Genomic DNA, 24,086 nt, shown 5'->3' with positions numbered 1-24,086 from the left:
TGGGTCTGTCAGGTGTTCTGATTTTTCTGGAGGATGATGCAGAACTCTGAGTTTGCCCCGACAGGTTGTCCATGGGCAGATTGGCAGAGCAGGGCAATACACCTGGTATTTGTAGAAAAGGGCAAAGCCTGTGGTGGCTCCTCAGTTTCTCGTGCTCACCCGTTACCTGTGGTATCACCCGGCCAGGGGCTGACACGGTTTGTTCTCCTGTGCTGCCAACATATTATGAAAAGGTTCTTTCCCCAGAGGGTCGGTGGGCACTGAAGAGGCTCCTGAGGGAAAGGCCACAGCCCTGAAGCTGCCAGAGCTCCAGGAGGGTTCAGACAACACTCCCAAGGATGCACAGGGTGGGATTGTTGCCTGTACAGGGCCGGGAACAGGAATCGGACTTGATGATGGCTGTGGGCCCCTTCCAGCCCAGGATGTTCTGTGTTTCCAGTGCGCGGAGCAGTTCTTTGTCAGGAAAGGCCGGCAGGGCCGCGGTGCCCGCAGCCCGCGCTGACACCCGCTCCCTCTGCGGCCTTTCCTTCGCTTTTGGGACCTGGGAGCGTTTAGCCCCAAAAAAGCACTGGGAAGATTGGGGCTCTTCCCTCCCCCGTCTGGGCCGTGGTCCCGGGTCCCGGGGCCGTGCGGGGCTATGCCGGGCAGTGCGGGGCTGTGCCAGGTCCCCGGTCCCGGGGCCGTGCGGGGCCGTGTCGGGGCTATGCCGGGTCCCCGGTCCCAGATCCCGGGGCCCTACCGGGCAGTGCGGGGCTATACCAGATCCCGGGTCCCGGATCCTGGGGCCGTGTCGGGCAGTGCGGAGCTCTACCAGGTCCCCGGTCCCCGGTCCCGGGGCCGTGCAGGCAGTCGGGCCCGGGCAGGCGGGCGGGCACACGGCTCCGCCCCGGGGCGGTGCAGCGCAGGCCCCGGCCCGGCTCCATAAGGCCGCGGGGCCGCCGGCCGGACCCAGCGCCCCACGGGAGGGGCGATGGGGGCACGGAGTGCCATGGCCCGGGCCTGCAGCTGCCTCTGTCGCCTCCTCATCTTCCTCCTGTTCCTCCTGCCGCCGCCGGCCGCGCCCGGGCAGCCCGCGGGTGAGTGCGCGGGGCCGGGCCGGGCCTGCCGCCCGCAGCGCCCTCGGCCCCGTTCCCTTTCCCGGACAGCGCCGTTCCCCCTTCCCCGAACCCTCCGGAGGGCCGAGCCCCCCTTGTCCCCCCTCCCCGGGGCCATCTGGGGAGGGTCCGGCAGCCGCTCCCCCTCCCCGGCCCTCCAAGGGCGGCCGGTGGGGCAGAGACCCCCCCATGGCCTGGCCGGGCCGGGGGTCCTGCCCGCTGTCCCCGGGGGTCCCCGGGGGTCCCGGTGCCCGCAGGAGGGTCTGCGGGTGGCGGCCGCACCTGTGCCCTGCCCAGCATCGCCAGCGTGCTGCTGTCGGGGATGCTGCGGGGTCTGTTGTCTGGACACTCCAGACGAGGAACCGATCCCTCGGGTCCCTGCCCTGTCACACTGCCCCAGCCCGCAGGTGTCTCTTCGCTCCTCCGCCCTCCCGTGTCGGGCACTGGCCGGGAGCTCTGCCGGGCTCCTCGGGAGAGGAGACAGAACACCCCCCGGCAGAGCCCCGGGAGATGCGGGGTGCCCGCTCAGTGCGGGTGGGCTCGGCCATGGGGAGCTCGGGTACAGGGCAGGACCCACAGGATGCTGTCTGTCTGTCTGTCTGTCTGTCTGTCCCCAGGGAGGCAGGGCAGGGCTCAGTGGAGCTCGGGTACAGGGCAGGACCCTGCAGGATGCTGTCTGTCTGTTCCCAGTGGAGCTCGGGTACGGGGCAGGACCCCGCAGGATGCTGTCTGTCTGTCTGTCTGTCTGTCTGTCTGTCTGTCTGTCCCCAGGGAAGGAGGGCAGGGCTCAGTGGAGCTCAGGTGCGGGGCAGGACCCCGCAAGATGCTCTCTGTCTGTCTGTCTGTCTGTCTGTCCCCAGGGAGGCAGGACAGAGCTCAGTGCTGTCATTCTCTGTGGCTTTTGGGGAGCTGATCCCGTGCTGTCCATAGGGGCTGTTCATGAGCTGAGGTGGTTCTGTTTATGGGCTCCTGTGGTGCTGATTCCAGGCTGTACATACACGACAGGCAGAAATATCTCCTCTGTTGTTGTTTCTCCCTCCTGAAGGCACACGTGTGCTGAGTAAAACTTTTGTGTTTGTCATTAATGTTTTTATAGTCAGCTCTCCCCAAGTGAGGAATATACAGCTCGGTGGTGGTGCCCTGTGCTGGGGACAGAGCTGATGTGGTGTGGCAGCGTGTTGGGAGCTGGAGGCCAAGGAGTGAGGTCTGAAATTATCATCTCTGGGACAGCAGGTGCTTGTGCCTCCAGTGGGGTGGTTGGTGTTTTGAGGAGTAGGATTTCAGTTCCTGCCTGTGGGAAACACTGGTGCCAGTTCCTGATGTAGTTCCTGATGTTCTTGATGGAAGTGTTCCTCTCTGCCTCTGGAACTCTCTGTCCCAGCTATTAATGCCAACCCTGCCATGAAATACAATGAACCTCCCCTGCCCGAGGTGTGAGCGTGAAGGAGAGGGCAGAAACCTCCAACTTTTGGGTTATAATGTAAGTGCTTTTGACACACATAGGGGTGTAAGGCAGAAGTGGAGTGTTACCACAAACTATTATTTGAAAATTCCTGGATGACCATAATCACACAGTGATGTATAGCCTTAAGAGATATGTGTGTGTGGCTTTTCCTCTGCTGTTTGTGTCCATAGGAGCCTTCAAGACTTGACTGGATGAATTCAGAAAAATTCACAGACAGAGACTGTTTTGTGCTGCTCCATCTCTTTCTTGATACTTGGTGTCATACACACACCAGGATGCTCCAGCCAGGCTTGGACACGATTCTTGAAGTGTCTGAATGCTTGAGTTTAAATTTCTGGGGAGATAGGGGGTTTGGTTAAGATAATTCTTTTGTTCAGATCACAGAAAACACAGCACTGCCTCACCCATATTGCAACAAATCTGGGACAATCATTCAGCAAAGGGTGGGTTTGTGGTTATTTCTTCCATGTAAAAAGGAAATAGAGGAAGGACATTTCAGTGTAGCTAACGTTGCCTCTTGGAGTGCCTTGCTTTTGGGAAAAGGAAGTTTGAACTGTGACTTCAGGGTTTCTGCACGTCTTGATCATTTTTATTTCTCAAGCTAAAATTATATAAAAAAAAGAAAAAAGGTAAGAATGTGCATTTCACAGTTCCCTGTGGTGGCCAAATGTAAAGGCAGTGATGTCTCCAAAGGGAAGGTTCCCACGGACTCAGCTGGGAAAGCAGAGCTGACACTCACAGCTGCTGAGATGGGGAGGAAGTGAGTGGGCTCAGCTGCTCATCCCCTGCCCTGGGCACGCTGTCACGGGTGGGAGGGAGGGACTGCAGGGCCACTGACCCACAGGAGGGCTCATCCTGCTGCAGGGACAGCAGAGCTTTACCCTGCCTCTCCCTGTGGGAGGGTTCTGAGGTGCAGAGCGTGTTGTGACAGAACCACTGGACACCTGTGACAGTCCTTTTTGTGCAACAAGGGGAGGTGTTGTCTTGCAGACAAATCAGGCTTTAGGAAGGGCAGAAGGAATGGGGAGAGTCTAGACAGGAAACACTTACAGCATAGGTCTGGATTTCAGCAAGGGGTGTAAGAATTTTCTAGGAAATATTTCTGTGGAAGAGCTCCTGTAACCTGATCAACATCCAACATCCCCAGTGAAATACCAGAGAAACTTCATGAACTGCTTTGGCCAGGTTTAAAGTCACACAAATATTCCAGGTGAGCAATACACGCGGATGAATTTGCTTCTCTTGCCATGATAGTTGGTCATCTCCTCCTGCCTTCTGAAAGGCACTGGCACAGCAGGAGTCCCGGCAGGTCTGAAGACTCAGAGCAGGGGAGGGAGAGATGGAAAGAAAAGCCCCAAGGAGTGGTGCCTGTAGAAGAACAGCTGGCCAGATGTTCCCAGGTGTTTTGGAGATGAAGCACCACTGAGGCACTCTTTAGTCTTTGAGGTATGGGAGGGGCTGGAACTGCTGGCTCCACAGAAAACATTCCTACGTTTAGAAGAACACTTGTTATCTTTGTGTTTTATATAAACCTCTAAACATTTTCAAGTGGACTTGGATAATATTTGCATAGCGAAAGTGAAGGAGGTTTTTGCTTGCAGTAGTCCAAAAAGTAAATCCTACTTCAGCTGTGACCTCAGTGCAAAGGTCAAGTGCACCAAAAAAAAAAAAAATGCTTTTCCTGGCGTGTCATTGCCTGGAGAAATCCACCAGCAGTGGTTCTGTTGTTTTGAAGGACATATGTAACTAAGCCAGGTCGTGGAAGTTTCTCCTCAGATACTGCTTGGCAAACTCCTGTATGATTCTGAAAATAGGATGTGGAGATTGAGCTGGCAGCTGGTACCTCCCAGTCAGAGGGGATTCAGGCTCCATAAAGGCTGGGATAGCAATCCCAGTGATCTGAGCATGAGAGGAGTGTCTGTCAGAAATAAGTGGCTTTGAAAGGATGGTACAAAGTGTCCTGCTGAGGTGGGAATAATTGTACAGGTATGAGAGGGTGAAAAATGGGGAGCAGGAGCATGTTGGCAGGAGAGGAAATGAGTGTCAGAGCAGGTTAAATGACCAGTGTATCAGACATGTGCTGTGTGATTGAATGATCTGTTTTGCTGATCTGTGGAGATCCATAACCACACACAGCCCGTGTGCCTTGGTCTGTGTGGGGCCTCCCTGGGCTGTTTGTAGTGTCCTGTTGTGCTGTTTTAGGATGGGTGTATCTGCCTGGAGAGCAGAGCTACAACAGCCTGATGGGAACAGGCAGAGGAGTACAGAAATACTGAATATTGATCTCCTGAGCTGCAGGAAAGGAGAGGCAAGGATGGCAGCACACCGGAAATCTAAATATCTGGAGTTAGAGAGAAGGGAGTGAATGGTTCCCCCTCGAGGGGTCAGAGGTGCAGCTTGAGGCAGAGTGAGCTGATCCACTGAAGGTCAGGGATGCTGGTGGAGGGGCTCTGTGAGGAGCTGGTCCTGCCCGGGCCCTGGTGGGCTGGATGGATGGATGGATGGACGGATGGATGGATGGCTGTGTCATGCTTTTGGCACTCCTGGTGAGCAATCCCCTGCCAAAGTGTGGGTGACTGGTGCAGCTGACCTCAGCTATTAACTGCAATCAATTGATGATAACCACAGTTAACTTAATGAGTTCTGGTATTAGCTGCTGGCCTTGCTCACATGCTGATGAGCATGTTTTTATGAAATTAGCTTGTTCTGTGGTGTAACAGGCCACAGCCTGAACTTTCCTCTTTTTAATCTTTTTTTTCTTCCTTTTGAGGGTGTATCTTTGACCTTCCGTTGCTGGGCTGGGGAAGGAGTCACAGCTCAGGAAGGATGATAATTGAGGGGAAATGTGAGTGTAGGTGGAAGCAGCCACGTGCTGATTCTGTAACCGAGCCAGTGACCCATGGGCATGCCAAGGTCCAGCAGGACAGGGGATGCAGTTTGGCCTTTGGTGAGTGCAGATCTGACCTGTCAGGCACCCCCAGAAGACTCACCTGAGCACCCCAGAGCTCCCCTCAGTGTCTGGAGAGCCGTTAGGGCTGAGCTGTGTCCTGGTGCTTTTCAAGCTCCCACATGCATGGAATTCCTATGGTGGATTTGGGGTGGGGAGGGGAAGATGATTCACATATTCCTGGTTGTCTCCAGTGCTCGGTAATTAATGGCAGCCTTTAATGAGATGAGATAAATATGGTCATAGATATGGAGTTGTGTTTTTCTGATCAGATATAAAATCTCAGCCCGGAAATGGGTCATCAGCATGTCGTGTTCTCAGCAGTGACGTGGTGCAGCTCCAGCAGCTCCCCATGGCAGAAAGCACCTGAGGATTAGGAATCCTGTAACCTGGTGAAAAGATTATCCCAAACTGTACCTGGCCTTTGTGGGAGGAAAATGTGGGTTGATTTTCTGCTCGGCTGCACTGGTCCCTTGGGCTGGATTTTGTTGAACTGCTCTGTGCCCTCTTTGAGGTTTGCTGGTGATGTGGGAAATCCTGCACAGGGCACTTGGCATGGAGACAGGTTCTCTGGGAGGTGAGGGGCAGTGCCAGGGAGATACCTGCTGGAGATCCCACCCCCATCACATCACAAACTGGGGGTGGTGAGGGGTGGGAAGGAGGGCAGAAAGTGAGGAGAGAACTGTCAGAGCATTCAGAGACTTGAAAACTGGCCTCTTTTAGTGCTGTTGCTCTAAGAGGATCTTCTTGGCCTTGTACTCTTCCCAGAAGTCCCTCCCAGTTCTGCTTCATGTGATGATTCACTTACTTGTTTTCTGCTTCCAAGCTGCTCTTGGGCAAACGTGTCGTTTTCCAGGCGCTGCCAAGGCTGGCTGTGTCCTGCTGTTTGTGTAACCTGTGCCTCGAGAGCCTCCAGAGCCTGGCCCAGTGTCCCTTCCCCACTGCTGCGAGGGTGAATGGCAGTGGGGAAGGGACAATTGCAGGGCAGTGACCTGCAGGCGCTCAGGGCTGGGCACGAGCGTGTGGCTGGACATGACAAATGCAGAGAAGTGATTGCTGCAGTCTGTGCTTTTGGTGGCTCATTCCAGGGAAGGAAACAGCCCTTCCCTCCCTTGTTTTCGGGCCAGGGAGATATTGACACTGTGTTCTGAATGTAAGGGGCTGTTTTCAGGAATTTTATCTCTGCTTTTTTTTAATACCTTTTGTCCGCAAACACTGTATTAATGAAAGCTCTGCTGCAGTCTGTGCCCTGTGTGATTTCCTGAGGAGCTGTGCCTGTGCTGGGTGACAGAAATGCTCTGTGGCACACCAGGACAGCACAGGGCATCCGAGGCCTCCTGCCAGGGACACGTGGGCTGTGACAGGAGGGATCTGCTGGATTGTTCTTTGGGGACAGTGGTGGGAAGAGTGTGGAGGGGGCCTTGCTTTTCCCTTGGGATGCCTTTCTGAGTGCTGAGCCAGGGTGGTGATGTGTGTCAGCTCGCCAGGGGTGGGAAGAGGAGGGCAAAACATCTGGAGGAGCCTGGATGTCACTGCAGCCTGGTGCTTTTTGGGGTCCCCTGGCATTTAAAGCCTGAGTGGGAGCTCCTGCCCATTTTCCAAGGGATGGAAGAGGCCTCTCATGGAGGCTTTGAGCTCACAGTGCTGTCCTGCAGCTCAGAGAAGCCAAAGGCCCTTTGGAGGTGGAGAGTCAGTTTTGGGGTGCTCAGAGGGGCTGGTTTTAACTGGCTGCAGCATCTCAGTCCCACATTAGAGATTTTGGAGCATCTTGGGCACCAAACACTCACCTGCCCCAGACGTGGTGACGATTTCTGGGGACAGACAGTGAGGAAAACTGCTCCCTTCCCCCCACCTTTGTTGGGAAGCTCAGACTCCTCTGATGAGCTCATTGATTCCTTTGCCATGAGCCAGGAAAACTCTTTCTCTGGATCCTGTCTGTGATCTGGCTTGGCCAACCTCCTGCTTCCTGGGGGAGCGGCTCCCAGCCAGGCACCGGCAGATGCCACTGCTGATGGGAAAAGTCATTTGCATGAGCAATTTATTGTTGTTTACATAGTTAATGTAACAGTTGCTTGCAAAAACTGATAAAGGGAGCTTGGGCTGTGGGTTTGTTTGGTTCAGGGGATGTGTCTGATGTTGCATGTGCAAATAATATATAAAGTGATCTGCTTTGTTGCAGGGCTTTGTCTCATCTCAGTTGTTTTGATGAGGCCCTTGAGAGCTCTCTAAGAGCTTAATGAATAGTAGCACCAGCCTCAGGTCAGGAGTTTGGCTGTGCTGTGCCCTGGGGAGGTGCAGGAGCTGCTGGAGCCCTTTGAGGAGGCTGCATGGGGCAGTTCTGCAGCTTTGCAGCACAGGACACTTGGTTTGACACTGGGTATCCTTGGGTGAGCCCTTGCTGTGCTGGCCTGCTTCAGATGCTGATTCCTGCAGATGAAGAGTGGTGGTGTGTGAAATGGGTACTGGTGAGACAGTACTTGGAATGTGAAGATTTCAAATGGAAACTTTCTGGAGTTCCCTGGTCCTTTGCAAGGCAGTCCAAGTGTGCCTTGCTCTGAGGTTTGCTCTGAGCTCTTCTGTGTGTGGATTTATCCTGAATCAGTGTTTTCTGCCTTGTGCCTCATCCTCTTGATTGCTTTGTTCCTTTAGCCAGTGTTTCTGTTCTTTCCAGGTTTCCAGGACATTTCCCTACTCACTTCCTACGAAGTTGTAACTCCACAGAAATTGGGAAGAGAACGACGAGAGGCTTCCAACAGCTCCTTGAAACAGGTACTGGGCAGTTCTTAGACACATCTTCAGTTTAGTGTCTACTTCTAAATAAATTCCACCCCAGACTGACCTGAAATGCCCCCGGGATGCTGCTGGACTCACCTGGCAGAGGGAAATGTCTGTCCTTGCAGAGAGATCCCCTCTGGCACTGCTGGCAGCTGAGGTAGAAGTACCTCCCTCCTCCAGAGGTCACGAGTTGCTGCAGTGGATTTTTGGTCTGAGTGTAAAACTTGAATCATATTCAGTAAAAAAACTGTGTTGTCCTTTTTTTGGCTCTGACTTGGAACTTCTGTGGACATTTTAAAAGGAAAGAATAAGGAAACCACAGCTCTGTTTCAAAACCATTTTTTTTCATGTGATTTTTCCCGTCACACAGGAAGAGATGCTGAGTTCTGGAGGCAGGGACAGTTATAAAATAAATTTCAGGCTCATCCACCTCGGTTGGTTTCAAAGAATGTTTTCTTCATTAACATGATTAAAATGCACCTTTCTTTATATTCAGGACCAGGTGTCATATGCTGTTGAGATTGAGGGAAAGGAATACAGGATTCATCTAGAAAAGAACAAGTAAGTGATGAATTTCTTTAAATTATTAAACTATTCAAACTGTTGTGTCCAGATGACAGACTGGCAGGCAGCACACGAGTTTTGAATCCTGGGGTTCTGTGTGGGAAGTGCAGGTACATCCCAGCTCTGCAAAATGGGAAGAGATTGAGTTCTGGTGTCCTGGCCATCAGCCAGAGATGTTTTTCCATCCCTGCAGCCCTGGGGAACCCCCTTCAGAGCAGGAAGCTGCAGATTACTCTGAGGAGACCCAGGGAATCTGCAACTCCTTCTATTCACAGCTAAAAATAAACAAGCTGAACTGTATTTCGAGTAAATATTTTCACATTTGTCTGGCTCTTGTTTATTGCTTTAGTTTTGTGTTTTTTCCTGTCTCAGTAGCACCGGGACACTAATAAATGAGGAGATTGACTTTCCAAGGTCTGAATACTGGTGTACACAGTGTCTGTCTGGAGTTTAGGGGCCACTTGCAGCACCAGCGCATGGCCAGTTCCAGGCACTGCTGCTCCAAACTGCTCTTGTGATAGAGACACAACTGTGCAGGCCCTTGGGGAGCTCCAGCTGCCACTTGCCAAGGCCCTGACCCTCAGAAATGTGGGAATTTAGCTGCACCACATCAATGGAATTACCAGGATGGTGCAGCAGTCTGAGCCGTGGGAGACTTTCCCAATGCACTTCCTCCTTGCACTGGAGAGGAGAAGGCAAATGCAGCAGACTCAGGGCTAGATTTTTTTTTTCCTGCTTGGAAACAGGCTTTTAGCACAATTTAATGGGTTTTGCTGCTTGTTCTACTCTCTGAGGTGAGGTGGCTTGTTTGATTTCATTAGCAGTTCTACCAGTCTGGTCTCTTGGATTTTGCTGTGAGAATATACAATTTCTTTGTTAATTTTGGAGGGGTTTCCTTTTTAATTAATTAAATTTAATTTCCTTATTTAATTGCAATCTACCTTTTTGTCACACTTCTGATTATGGCCATCTGACTGCTCTGCTCCAATGTCACAGTCATTCCATGAAATTCCACTTGTATTCCTTCTCCCCTTTCACTGCAGAGAACTGCTGCCCAAAGATTTCACCGTTTATACCTATGACAAGGAGGGAAAGTTGCAATTGGAACGTCCAGATGTCCAGGTAGGATTTCCTTCTATCAATACCCTCACTGAAGGTGACTGCAACAGAGTATCTGTGTTGAGTTATTCCATGGAAATCATGCTTGCAGGCTGCTTGATGTGTTGCCTTTGGAAATGCAGAATTAAAAGCAGGTTGTGTGATACAAAATGCACGAGAGCTTTCCTGATGGCTTCACTCTTAAGGATCAGTGTCGTTCCTTTGGAAGGGAAATGTTAGTCATACGTGATTCACAGGATCTTGTTCTTGAAAATAGAGCACCTGAGTCAAATGACTCTTTGCTTCCCAGTAAAAAGGGCTTGGTTAGAGGAAAAGTGCTTTTTCAGCATGAGGTCACAGAAGTCACGCTGGCCCTGAACAATCAGCACAAGCCCTCTCTGCAATTCTTGCTGAGCAGCAGGTGACAGAATCTGTATTATAGACCCCTGGATCAATGTCTAAAAATGCCCTTGCCAGAGAAAATGGGGTGTATTTGCCCCTTGTCTGGTTTCCAAGCCGTGTGTGTCCAGAGTAGACAGTGGAGGTATCCCGTCTGTCAGGGCTGCACTGGGCAGAAGGCTCTGCTTGGACAGGAGTTGTCTCTCCTCCTGCTACACTGAGGTGACAGACAAGCCAGAACTCTCTGCCAGAAGACTGGAGAGTAACTTGGCCCAAATCTGGAGGGAGGGGCTGGCCTCCAAATATTTGCAGCAGGGTGGAGGACAGAACAGGAGAGGGATGGCCTAGGTCAAGTTAAGAAACCCAGCTGTGGTAAATTTAACTGAATACATTTTGTGGTTTTGAGTTGTGATCGCTGCTGGTCAGTGGCAGATCAGAGATTGTCCTGGGTGTGCAGGAATGACTGAAACACGTGTGTTTCTTGTTTTTCTGTGCAGGACCACTGCCATTATCAGGGATTCGTGGAGGGGACCCTGGACTCCCTGGTGGCTGTCAGCACTTGCTCAGGGCTCAGGTACCACAACCCATCCTTTGTGTCCTGGCTGTCCCACTGTGGCTGCTGAACCCAAAACCCACCTCTGCTGCTTTTAACTGCGCCTCAGCCAGCCAGGGGGGCACTGAGCTGCCCTGGTGCTGTTGTCCTGTGGCATCTTGTATTCAATGAGTTCACAGATATTTGTAGTTATTAATGCAGTTTGTTACCAGAGTGTTGTATGTTGGTTTCAATGCATATTTGCTTATTTTTTTAACTTGCACAGATAGTCATGACAACTGTACCTATTGCAGAAATGGAATGGTGAACACTGGTCTCCAAATTTCACAAAATTGCCCCTAAACCTTATGCACCCCAATTTGGATGGAATTGTTTTCTGCTTGGGCTAATTGCCATATATTCTGTGCCACTGATTTTTTTGCAGGGCTGTGCCAGGCCGTACCAGAGTGGCAATAGTGTGTGGGAACTAAAGCATTTCTGCCCAAGAGCTGTGATGTAATTCCTGGGGCATTGCAGAGCCCTACAGGGGTATTTAATTTACTGCATTTTAAGGCCCTGCTCAGGGAAAGGCTCCTGCCAGGCCTGAAGGGAAGTGTGCTGGCTCACAAGAGCTGAGATATAGACAGGCTTTGGCTATCCAAGGATAACTGTTCCTTTGTTCAGCTGTAAAAGTTCTGGGTAACTGTCCTCTGTGCTCAGTGCCACATTTCTCACACTCTGCTGTATTTTAGGGGTTTGGTGACACTGGGGAATGTCACCTATGGGATTGAGCCCATGGATCCCTCTCCTGGCTCCAAACACATTTTATATCGACTGGATGATGTGAAGAAAGAGCCCACAGCGTGTGGAGTTGCCACTGAAGGCCAGGAAGAGGAACCTGCAGAGGGAAATCTCCACCCCAGCATGACCCAGCTGCTGCGGGTAAAGCCTCCCCAGCCCCACACAAGGGCTTTTGTCAGTTCATTTAAGAGTGTGGAAGCAGCTTATCAGATTTCCTGGGACTTAGCACATACCTAAAGGTTTATGATTTGGGGGGTTTCTGCACTACTGTACAACTCAGTTTCTTTCCCAAGGCAGCCACAGTCTCCTCCTGCTTCTGCACATGGCAGGGAGGGTGGGGCAGCTGATTACAATATTCCCAGGCTTTTTGGGGGGACTTTTAAGGGCAGGAACGTGGCCTTCATGGAGAGGCTTGTCACCATGTACTGCATCAGGAGCCAGGAGAATATTGTCATGTTTGTTCCATCCTCCTCACCATCACAGCAGCAGTTTGGTGTGAAGTCCCCCTTGTCCTTCAGGGACTTTCTGTACAGGAAAAAGATTGAAATGAAAGCAGGAGAATGAAAAATGTTGTGTTTCACTTCAAGATCACTGGCATTTGCTTGTAGAATCTTTCTGCCCCTTTATGAAAGTGTGTGCTGCCTTTCCAAAGCAACCTGTGCAGATGTCCTGTGCTTTTGGAACAAGGGAAGTCTTTGTGCAGCTGAGTTTTACTGTAAAACACAGAGACTGTCATTGCCTTGGATTCCACTGCTTGGGTTTGGCACCGTGTGCTTTGGGTGTGTCTCAAACCACTGGTGGTATCAAGTGAAATATGACAATGTCATGAGGGTTTTTGGGTTTTTTTTTGTTTACACTTGAATTAATAAATCTGAAGTTGTCTAAAGCATTTTCTTTTTTCCCCAGAGAAAGAGGGCGGTCCTGCACCAGACAAGATACGTGGAGCTGTTCATAGTTGTGGATAAAGAAAAGGTGGGAGTTCTGTGTGTGGCTTTCCTTTTTCTTTCTCATCAGGAGAGGGCCTGGAAAGCCCTCAGGCTTCATTACTCCCAAATGGATTGTTGAAAAACACTTGACAGTTTAGCCAAGTTATGCAAATATGCTGCCCTAGAAGTGGATAAATGTGTGCAATGTGATCCTCCTCAGAAAAGGAGTCAGCCATCAGACAGGGAGAGGTTCTGTTAGCAAAGAGTCTCACAGTGTAGGGAAAGCACATGGAAAAAATGCCTTTGCTGTTCTCTTTGGAATATTGAGCTGCTGAGCAGTAACAGTGAAGATCTTGGTGTCTTGGTTGGCATCTTGGAGATTTGGAGGCAGGCAAAAATGTTCTGTTCCTTTTTCTAACTGTTGTCTCTATCTCTGCTCTTCATGAGGCTGAGTTTCTTTGTCTTGCAGTTTGAAGATTTTGGGAAGAGCGAAACAGAAGTAAGAGAACATATGGTGCAGCTGGCAAACTTCCTTGACAGTGTGAGTAGGAGGGGTGCTGTGTGCTGCTGCCTTTTGTAAATGTCCACCTTGGGCTCTGTTCTGGTACCACTTTGGGGAACACATCCCTGTGGAAGCTTTTCCACCTCTAAATTCATCTGCCCTTACCCATCTTGAGAATTAGTTTGGGAAACTCTTCCAACCTGTCCTGCATCCAGTGAGTGACAGGGCAGATTGTCACAATTACTGCGATTCTTCTGTCTGTGTAAAAGCTGGAGAAAAAGCACGTCTATAAGTCCACTACTTCACATGGTATTTGTCAGAATTGAGACTTCTTTTTATTTGTTTGGTGTTGTCTTAAAATGTAGCCAGTGTGGCATTTAAACATTGATCCTGTAGCTAATGAAGGTCTAAATCAAGGCAAGATGCATTCTAGTGGTTCCAGTTGTGTACTAGCTGTGAAAAAAAAATCAAACCCACACAGAAAAGATGGATACCTGCAATAAGATCTATAACACCAAGTCTTGTTTTTGTCTGAAGACATTAGTAAATATTCCTCCTCCTGTCTCCCCAGATGTACGTTATGCTGAACATCCGCATCGTGCTGGTCGGGCTGGAGATCTGGAAGCACGAGAACATCATCAGCACAGACGGGGGGGCCGGGGATGTCCTGGCCAACTTCGTGCAGTGGCGGGAGAAGAACCTCGTCCTGCGGCGGAGACACGACAGCGCCCAGTTTGTCCTGTGAGTGCCACCTCCTGCTTTGGCCCCAGAGCTTCATTCTGCTCCTGCCTGCCCAGCCCAGCTGTAGTGCCCGTGCTCCGTATATGCAGAGGGATGATGTGGAAGAGGCTGACTTGTCTTTAATTAACAGAGTAAAGAAATCCTGAGTAGACAGCACAAGCTGAGCTGGTGCCATTTGTGCCTGCAGTCAGTAGCAGTGCTCCTGTGTCGGCCTTGGGAAGCTGGAGCAGCAGGATTTGTGCCCACAGGCAGGAGTGGTGTGCTGATATGGACTCTGTGTGTGTCTGTACAGACAGATGATGGCCTTTCCTTTCTCTCCTGACTGTAGGAAGAAGGGTTTTGGTGGCACAGCTGGAATGGCCTACGTGGGAACAGTGTGCTCCAAGAGCCATGCAGGAGGCATTAACGTGGTGAGATTTCTTCAGTGACCTCTGAGTGTGATTGAGATCAGAGTTTGCACTCTGAAAGTCTTCCTGGAAGCACAGAGTCTTCCGTAACAAAGCTGGAGTGTTTTAGTAGGGCTAATTGTTGTCCCCAACAACTTCTGACATTTCCAGGATATCTGGATCACAACTTCTCTGAGTCTTCTGCTCAGCTTCTCCTCTGCTCAGTGCAGTACTCATGCAGAAGGATTTCTCAGAGAGGATTTGTCTGTGTCATTTTAACCATTTCTGCCTCAAAAGTATGTGGGAGCTATGGGTGTTCTCAGATGTGTCCTGTACTGTCTGACCTGCAGCTGTGGCCTCCCTGAGCAGTGCTGGTTCACTGCATGTTTTATATGGAACTGTAGAGCCTTAATAAACCAAGTTATCTGCTTGGTTTCAGATAACTGGCAACCCCAGAAATCTGGTTTCTTTGGACCAGTGACAGAAGTGCTGGAATTTGCACATTTCAGGAGAATTGGGCTGGTGTGGAGTGGAGAGTTCCAGTTTTTGTGTTAACGTTGCAGCTGCTCTGGAAAGTGGAGCTTGTTGGGTAGTGTCCCAGAGAGGTTTCTCTGAGGGCTCTTCTTGCTAAGCAAATTCCGTGCACTTGGTTGGAAATCCAGCACTGCTGATCTGAGAATCCTGATAATGGAGAGGCAGAATGGCAAAAGGGCCTCTTTAGCACATAAGTAAACATTGACTTTGTCAAAATAAGCTCTCTGCTGACTGCCCTCTGTGTCACTCCTGTGCAGTTTGGAAGGATCAGTATCCAGATGTTTGCATCCATCATGGCTCACGAGCTGGGCCACAACCTGGGGATGAACCACGATGATGAACGGGTCTGTCACTGTGGGGCAAGCAGCTGCATCATGAGCTCTGGAGCATCGTAAGTACCCGACCAAGGGAAGGCAAAGCAGGGTCAAAATGCCCCATCCCCGTGCTTTGTTTTTATGGATTCCCTTCACCTTCAAATTCCCCTTGCAAAGAGTCCTGTTGTGCTTGTAATGGGGAAAGCAAACATCCCCCTTGGTCTGCAAGGGATACTGGCTTGGCTTAGTGTAAAACTCAGCTCATTTTCTCCATCGCAGGGGATCAAGGAACTTCAGCAGCTGCAGTGCAGAAGACTTTGAGAAGCTGACACTCAACAAAGGTGGGAGCTGCCTGCTCAACGTTCCAAGGCCTGACGAGACCTACAGCGTCCCGTACTGCGGGAACAAGCTGGTGGATGCTGGGGAGGAGTGCGACTGTGGCTCACCAAAGGTTGGCAGCTGTGTTTTCCCAGTGGTGCCAGGGCAGTTTGTGTCCCTCGCTCAGAGGGGACTGTGACAGAGGGGGAGATTTTGTGACATTCACAGCCCTTGTGTCCTCAGGAATGTGAGAGTGACCCGTGCTGCGAGCCAGGAACGTGCAGGCTCCGATCCGGTGCTGAATGTGCTTATGGTGACTGCTGCAAAAACTGCCGGGTACGAGACTCTGGTGCTGTGAGGAAGTTGGCAAAAGGAGAGCATTGCCTTAGTCAGTGCATCTGTGAGAGGGAGTTGTCCTGCGTGTCCCCACGAGGGCTTCACATCAGTCCCTTGTTTGGGGCATACTGTGGGTCGGGTGCAGTGCCAGGCTCTGCTGCGAGGTTCCTGTTTCCTGATGCAGTTTTCCCTCCCCTCTCTCTCTCCTCAGCTCCTTCCTGGGGGCACCGAGTGTCGGGCAAGCACCAACGAGTGTGACCTCCCAGAGTTCTGCAATGGCACGTCCCAGTTCTGCCAGCCAGACTTCACGGTGCAGAACGGGCACCCCTGCCACAACCAGGAGGCCTATTGCTACAACGGCGTGTGCCAGTACTACGATGCACAGTGCCAGGACATCTTTGGCCCCAGTAAGGAAGAGCACAGGGCTACGATCTTTCTAAGAGATGTAATGAAAGAACACGCTGAGTTTGTTTAAAATATATTTATTTGCGTTCCTGTAACAAAGACCAGCTGGCTTTGGCAGAGGATTGGAAGCAGTGCTGGTGATGGCGTGGCATAATGGTCATGCATTCTTCCTGTGTTAGTTCTGTGCTGTGGGTTCAAGCAATAATTTTGTTGCATTTATCATTTCTGATATAGTGAAATTTCTGCTCTGTGGGGCTGTAAAGAAATATCAGATGCTAGAATTCAGGTTAAGTAACTGCTTTTCTCCGTTTTTAAACTTGGAACCTTGTAATTCTGACATTGTAACCTCTTTAGTGTTTTGTTCAAGTTCCTAACCTCTTTGCTGCATGGCAAATACCTGGTGTAGCAGGGTGGTTGCTCTGGGTGCAGGAGATCCTGTGTGGGATGTTTCTGTGCCTGGGTAACATCACTGCTCTCTCTGGGGATGGGCTTTTGTTTGCAGAAGCCAAAGCAGCCCCCAACATTTGCTTTACTGAGGTGAATTCCAAGGGGGACAGATTTGGCAACTGTGGTTTCCATGGCCATGACTACAAGAAATGTTCCAGCTGGTGAGTTGAGCCCGGTGCATTGGGAATTTCTGAAATACATGAACTGGCTGGGAGTGTGTGTTTGGGTGCTGTAGGGTGGTTTGGGATGCTGCAGTGGGTGCACAGGGCAGGGATGCAGGGCTGAGGTGAGGAGAGCTCTTCCACATCTCCTGTCAAGCATTGTGCTTTTCCTAAGTGTTCACACATGGGAAGGTGAGAAGCAGATCATCATGTTTTCCTTAATGCAGAGATTCCAACAGCTTACAGAAAGAAGGGCTACACTACTCTTGCAGCTCTGGAATGGAGCCCAGTTCGGTTTTATTTGTCAAGTTGCCTCAATTTTGTTTTCAAGTAGCATCTTCCAGTAGAAAGATGGTATCAAACACATGGTAGTCTCGTTCTCAGAATAAATCCAAGTGTCACTACAGCGTTCCTGTGTTGCTGTTGTAGGAATGCCATGTGTGGGAAGCTGCAGTGTGAAAATGTGAAAGCCATGCCTGTGTTTGGAATCAAGCCTGCTATTATCCAAACCCCCATCAGAGGCATGCAGTCCTCATGCTGGGGGGTGGATTTCCAGCTGGGCTCTGATGTCCCAGACCCAGGAATGGTCAATGAAGGCACCAAGTGTGGGAATGGAAAGGTAATTAAACATTTAAAAATTATATCCTAATGTAATAATTTGGGGTATTCATGGGGAAAAAAAAATTTCAGCTGCTTTGTTTAATGAATAGTTATGAACATTATTTTTTGATGTCTGTAGTTAATGTAAGACTAAATGAGTCCATTGATTCCCCCCACTGCCCAGTACTGCATGTGCATCAAACATTTAATGAACCTTTCATTTGTAGGTGAAGCGAAAGAAATTGAGTTTGTTGAGAGCCAGAATCTTTGCTCTGTCAGTGAGCAGGAAGAGCCAGCCCCACACAAATGCCTTGAAGACAACTTTCAATTAAAATCCAACTAAACTAAAGAGTGCAGAAGCTCAGCCCTAGCAGAGGAATGTGCATTCCACATGTCCTTACTGGGCACAATTTAATTGCTGTTCCTTTACATTCAGGCTGGAGACAAAAGGCTCCAGTGCCAGCTCAGCCCCATGCTGAGAGGCCTTTTGTGGAACAGAGTTTCTGCAGAGTTCGGAATCATCAGTGAGAGTGTGTGAGGCTTTGTGGCAGCAAGCACAGCGTGGAGCAGGGATCTGGGCAGGCAAGGGGCACTGAAATGCCATCACCCCTCATCTGTGTCCATCTCTGTCCCCCAGATCTGCAGGCACTTCCAGTGTGTGAGTGCCTCTGTCCTGAACTACGACTGCGACGTGGAGAAGCAGTGCCACGGCCATGGGGTAAGCAGGGAAGGGAGGCAGCAAGTTTTAAAATGGTGGTTAGTAACTTTATTTTTCTGTTTTGTCGAACTGTAAAACTCTATAAAATGTCTGTAGGCAAGAGGACCTGTAGCAGTGTCATAAAAAAAAATCTTTGACAAAACTCCCTGCCAGACAAGAATTCCCAATTCCAGTACTGCTAATGAAATTTGACCCTGCATCTCATAAAAGAAACCCAAAACAACCAAGCAAAAGCCATGGTGTGTAAGCTTTTGGGATAGCTAATCCTTGGAAGCTCTTCCTGAGCAGTGCTGTGTGTTCTCAGTCATGTGAAATCTTGGGATGCCTGGCCAAGGACTGTTTGGAGTTGACTGGGGAGTTACTGGGTAAAATGCTCCAGGCTGAGCAACAGGGGGGACAGAACAGGTCGTGGCTGCTGCGTGCAGATTTAAATGCATAGAAATGGAAGTTACTGAGTATTTGTGTTTTGGAATACAGGTGTGCAACAACAACAGGAACTGCCACTGTGAGGCAGGTTGGGCCCCCCCGTTCTGTGACTCCAAAGGCTACGGGGGCAGTGTGGACAGTGGCCCCCCCTACAATGGCAAGTGGCTCTGGGGGCTGGGGCTGCCTGGAAATGGGGCTGGGGATGGGGCTGGGGCTGCCTGGGCTGGGGCTGGGGCTGCCTGGGCTGGGAATGGGTGCTCAGAGCAGCCCACTGTGTTGGTGAGCTGTGGTGGAAGGCTCTGCACTGGGTTTCACTGGCAGAGAATCCTGGCAGAGGTTTTCTGCTCAAGGTGTTGCACTTTTCTCTCAGGATGGGGTAGGGATCTGTAGGGGTCTGGGCTGGTTTAGTTCAGGTGGTTCCTGCCACCTTGGAACAAAAATCCTCTTGGATTTCTCTATATCCAGGCTGGGATATGTGAAGGGAAGCTTGATTCCTGCACAAGGAAAAGCCAACTGACTGAGCTGTGTCCATGTGGAGTATATAGAGATGGGATTGGTGTAACCTCTATGAGCTGCAAAAATGACCTTAAAGACTGTTTTTTATAAGCTGGTGTGGGTTTGATAAAGCTAGGCACTGTGATGCAATAACAGGCTGCAGAAACACACTGGAGCTCAGGCAGATCCCTCAAATCATCAGGCAGGAAAAGGGAAAGGCTGTTTTAGTACAGCCTGCAGGGGAGAAATTGCTGCCTATAAAAATGTCAAGATTAAGAACCCAAGTTCTTTGTCTGCAGCAAATAGTGGCTGGAGAAGAGGTAGATTTAACATCAGACCCAAAAGGCAGAAGCTCTGTTTTCCTCTCTTGTACGATCTTTAGTAATGAAACATTACAGTCATGAAAAACAAGGATTGATCTCCTAATTTAATGTGCTGCTGCAGCCCAGAGTATCAGCTCTAAAAGATAAACAGAAAGGATCTATTGGGGCATATATTTGACTGGATTCTTTCAGTTTTTTTCTATGCAAAATGAAAAACAGTTCTAGGACCATTCCTACCAAATATTCACTGCTGTTCTGAGTGAGGTGGTGGTGACACCACATGGGGCTGATTTCTCCCCCATGGTTTTGTCCCCTCAGACAAAGACACGTCTCTGCGCAATGGGCTCCTGGTGTTCTTCTTCCTGGTGCTGCCCCTGCTCGTGGCTGCTGCTCTGGCCTTTGCCAAGAGGGACAGGCTGAAGAGAGGCTTCAGGAGGTGGATGTCCCGCTGCCATTCGTGAGTTCCTCCTCCTCCCTGCCCTTGAACGGGCCGTGGGTGTTTGTTTACACGAGGCAGGGCCAAAGTGGGGAGGTGTATCCCAGTCCCAGGGTGTCAGGTGAAGGGCCCTGCATCCTGTAGCTTTGCCTCTGGCAATGACAGAAAAGATAAATTCATCCCAAATCAAGAGGACAGAGAGTTTTCTCTTTACTGTTAAGTTTGTTCTTGTGCATTGGTGATAGGGGTTTGTATTTTTGGGTACCATCTTTTCCTGAAGGGGCAAAGGGAAGCTGCCAGAGTCTTGAACAGAAAAAAGGTTGTTGTTTATTAGATTTGTGGTAAATATTACCTTTCTCACGCTTGATAGGTGCTCAGATAGTATAAATGCAGCTGTCAGGTGTACAGTGCCTGCACAGTCGTTGTGTCTGGGTTAGGGGCTCACACAGCCCTTGTCCATTGGATTTCAGGTCACGTCAGTCACCTCCTCCTCGGCCAGACCTGGTACCCAGGGACCAGCAGAGAGGCTTCTCCCAGGGCATGCCTTATGCTCCAAGAGCTGTACCCATGGTAGGAATCATCTACTTTCCTTACTCTATTTGTTACTCTCAAGAGATAAAGGCAGTCACTATAATTTTTGCCCTACTAACAGCTTTAAAGTTACTTCTTCATTTCTGAAAATTATGTTTCTCCTTGATAAAAAGCAAGGAGTTTATTTGTTTTCTAAGGGTTGTGTGGGGGCCTCCTCAGTTTCCCAGTTTAAGTGTTGTCCCAGGCTGTGCTCAGTTTACCTGCTCTGCTGCTGCCTTCTCCTCATGGCAGAGCACCCACCCCACATGAGAGCCCCTCTCCTCATCAGAGCCATTGTCCTCTGAAAGCCACAGCAAACCCAGTGCTCTTGTCATCAGCCTTTCTGTGTTATTCAAAATCCAGCAATTCCCAGATTGCTGTTGCTTCTTCCTACTGAGTTTCTCACATGAAAGAACAACTCTGGCGCTGCCAGGCTGGGTTGCAAATGGTCTCAAACATCACTTATTTACTGACACAAATACTTTGAGTCCCTGTGTGCAATTCCTGAACATTTTCATTATATTTTCTTTGTAGGATATGCATCCCAATACCTTTCCTGTGCCAGCTTACCCAGTCAGCCAGCACCCTCAGCAGGCTTTCCACCAGCCCTACTACTCCCCACCGCAGTACCCAGTGCAGCAGCCACAGAGGGTGCCCAGCAGGTGAGTGGAGTTACTGCCAGTGCCCAGGGCACTGTTGGGGTTTCTTGTCCTGGCCTTCACTCCTGGGAGCCCTGGGGTGTTCCATCAGTGCTGTGTGTGCCAGCAGGGCTGACTTTGCACTGGCAGAGGTTTGTCCTTGAGCTCACCCTGGAAGGCAGCGCGTCCATCCCGCGCTGTCACGGCTCTGTGGGTGATGGACGAGGCTCCGAGCGCTGCTGTGGGGGCAGATCAGCCCAGCAGGTGGATGAAAGGCCTGTTAAAACAGTCAGCTTAAAAGCAAATCACTCAAAAATCTGTCGTTGTGCTGATTTGTGAACGTTACGGCCAAGTGCAAAATCATTTCTCTTTAACTTTGAACAGAAAGTTTTCCTTTATTTTTCATCTTACTTTTAACTTGTGCTTGTAAGATGCAGCGCTGTGCTGTGACACACACAGACCCAGAGTGGGTAATGAGCCACATCTTAATGGAGCTCATGTTGGTGGGGCACTTGGGCCAGGGGGGGATTTGGGGAGAAAAGGTGAGTTTTAACAAATCCCAGAGGATTTCAGGATTTCAGGCAGAGTCAGAACGAGTCCCTGTGTGTGGGGCAGAGGGTGGGAGCAGGGGTGGGATGGCTGTGGCACTGACTGACTCCTCCTCTGTCCCTTGCAGGCCCCCGCCCCCGCAGCAGAAGGTTGTACCTCAGGGGCCGCCGCCTCCACAGCAGAAATGTTTACCTCAGGGACAGTATTTCCCCTCCCGGCCGGCACCTCTGCCTCCCAAGTAGCTCCGGGCTTCCTCGGGGCCTTTGTGCCAGCCGACCTGTTACAGCTGAAATTGCAGTTCCCCCTCCTGGCATCCCTTGGCAGCCTCCCTGCTGCAGCCTGGGACAGGGCAAAGCAGAGATCCAAACCAGGAATGTAGAACTTGACACTCAATAAATACCTCGACCAAAGCTCCAGGGACTGAAACACCCAGGCCTGTCCCTTTGCTCTGCCCAAGCTTTGCCTCTGCAGCCGGGCTGGCAGCAGGAGTGCAGCAGGGAAATATCCTGAGACCCAGCACTGGCTTTGGGCTTCCCCACTGCTGCCACGAGCCCTGGGAAGGAAATTGTGTCTGATTTGTTGTTGTCTCTCTGACTGTGCAGTGAGGAATTGGGGTAACCCCGTTTGCAAGGCAAGGAGATCTGGTCAGTTAATTTACAGCTACTCTGCATGGACTGGAAAGTGTTTCCCGTGTACACCTTGGGATTAATGGAATGAGGTCTCAGAGGACTTTTTCAGGAAGAGAGATACATTTTAAACATGTTTATGCATGTATATATGTTTATAGATGCATAATAATGCACTTAAATTCTTAACTCCATGCTGACTGACCCTAAGCTGTGCTATAGGAGCACTGAATTTAATGCTTTTTAATTAGAGAGTGGCTAAATGAGACTCCTGTACTAATTCCCACTAATACATGGATGGGCAGTGAAGATAAAGGTACGAGAAGACACGGCCATATTCTGGTTTTAAAAAACGGGGTGCAGTTAGGTATGAATTCAGGTCTAAAGACAGCAGGCAGTCCCTGCAGGACACTGGGGAGTGGAAAGTGTCTCTGCCTGGATCACCAGAGCGATTTAAATGGGAACCTGGTGACTGATGGACCCCTTGTTTTAACACCCAGCCCCTGGCAGTGTCAGTCAGGATGATTCTGGGCTGCTGTGTCAGACCAGGCTGCCCTCTGCTCCTGCACCATGGGCTGGATTGGATTTTGGAGCTCCTCCTGAGCAGTTCTCAGCATCCCCTGTGCTGGGACAAGGAGCTGTGGATCCTGGCCCCGTGGTGCCGTGGGTAGAAGCTGGATGTCGTGGTCACAAACAGAAATCTATTGCACAACTTGCTAAAAGTGAGGTTCTATTGCACAAACTTGCTGAAAGTGAGAGAAGTGCTGAAGAGTGTGCTGGGCTGTTTGACTCTGTGCTCGCCACAAGCACGGCTCGATCTGTAAAATCCCCCTAATATTGCCAAAAAAATAATCTTTTCCTCTGTATATACATACATAAATATATATATAGTGTGTGCAGTAATAAAATACTTGAACTCCTGTGGTTTCCCATAAACTTAGACTAAGATTTATAACACTATTAAAAATCTGTAAAACGTCACCTAGAATTTCATCAACTGTACTGGTGGGGGAGGGTCTCCTTTTTGTTCCAAGATAATCAATTACTTCTTTAATTGTGTTGCTGTGTCCCCCTCTGCCCGAGCGGGGCTGGCTGGCTGGCTGGCTGTCTGTCTGTCTGTCTGTCTGTCTGTCTGTCACAGTGAGCTCTGCAGCTGGATGCAGCCCATCTCCAGCCCTGGTCAGAGGGTGGGGAAAGAGGAGGGGATCCAGGGAATGAAATCAGCCAGAGAGATGTACTTTAACCGTGTGTGTGTGAACTAAACTATGCTGAAAATGGTGCCTTTACTAGACAAAGAGTTTTTGTACTCCCGGCGTGGACGTTGGAGCCGAGGGCAGGGACGTGTGGTTTTAGAGGAGATCCCATGGACAGGAAAACAGCTCAAATTTTTGGTGTTGAATGCTGAAGATGACTACTGACTTTCTTTTGTAAAGTGTTGGGATACCTGTCCCCGGGCAGGCCCGGAGCTGGCGGGGCTGTGGTCAGTCAGCCACGGTCACTCTGGAGCCCGGCCCGCGCTGTCTCTGGCCAAAGGGCTGTTCCCGACCCCTTTGTACAGACCCTACAAGCAATAAAGATGCCAGTTTTGTACAAGTCTCTGCCTCGGCCTCTGCTTTGAGGGAGGGAGGGGCTGTTGGCAGTGGGGCTGTTACCTGTGGGGCAGTTACTGGCGGGGCTGGGGGGCAGTTACTGGCGGGAGGTTACTGGCCAGCCATGGGACCACTTTGTGCAATGCCCCCACTGCTGCTCCTGCTGCTCCTGGAGCTGCTGCAGGAGGCTGGGCAGGGCCCCCCCGAGCCCCCCACCCGCCGGGACTGGGCTCAGCCATGGGGGGCTCTGTCCCCCGTGGGGGGGCGGGTTTGGTCCCAGATCACGGTCCCGCAGCCGCTGGGGGCGGACACAGGAGTGGAGGGGCTGAAGCAGGCACGGTGCTGGGGGGCTCTGGGGGGGCTGGAGGAGG

At 50.6% G+C, this 24,086-nt stretch overlaps 1 protein-coding gene across 1 annotated transcript; it reads left to right on the top strand.

Annotated features, from left to right (window-relative positions):
* The first annotated feature begins 936 nt into the window (after positions 1 to 936).
* On the top strand, positions 937 to 23,703 carry LOC310920465 (disintegrin and metalloproteinase domain-containing protein 9-like). Its single transcript, XM_083880450.1, has 22 exons — positions 937 to 1,076; positions 8,178 to 8,275; positions 8,778 to 8,842; positions 9,889 to 9,967; positions 10,840 to 10,916; positions 11,627 to 11,816; positions 12,582 to 12,647; positions 13,071 to 13,142; positions 13,675 to 13,844; positions 14,173 to 14,254; positions 15,022 to 15,155; positions 15,358 to 15,529; positions 15,640 to 15,732; positions 15,944 to 16,139; positions 16,640 to 16,745; positions 17,175 to 17,364; positions 17,983 to 18,063; positions 18,541 to 18,646; positions 19,626 to 19,764; positions 20,214 to 20,313; positions 20,848 to 20,975; positions 21,628 to 23,703. Exons 1-22 carry the CDS (start codon positions 971 to 973, stop codon positions 21,740 to 21,742), a joined length of 2,565 nt encoding a protein of 854 aa, XP_083736576.1. The 5' UTR covers positions 937 to 970; the 3' UTR covers positions 21,743 to 23,703.
* Positions 23,704 to 24,086: the final 383 nt, after the last annotated feature.

This window comes from Zosterops lateralis (assembly GCF_965231275.1).
Source record: "Zosterops lateralis genome assembly, chromosome: 30".
Lineage (NCBI taxonomy): Eukaryota > Metazoa > Chordata > Aves > Passeriformes > Zosteropidae > Zosterops > Zosterops lateralis.
The sequence above is the reverse complement of the archived record's forward strand: the minus strand, read 5'-3'. Positions and strand labels throughout refer to the sequence as shown.

Excerpts from the sequence above, each read along its gene's own strand:
- LOC310920465 (XM_083880450.1), top strand. The coding sequence starts at position 971 with ATGGGGGCACGGAGTGCCATGGCCCGGGCCTGCAGCTGCCTCTGTCGC. Across the intron at positions 16,746-17,174 it reads TACAAGAAATGTTCCAGCTG|GAATGCCATGTGTGGGAAGC; the intron begins GTGAGTTGAGCC and ends TTGCTGTTGTAG. Across the intron at positions 18,647-19,625 it reads CAGTGGCCCCCCCTACAATG|ACAAAGACACGTCTCTGCGC; the intron begins GCAAGTGGCTCT and ends TTGTCCCCTCAG.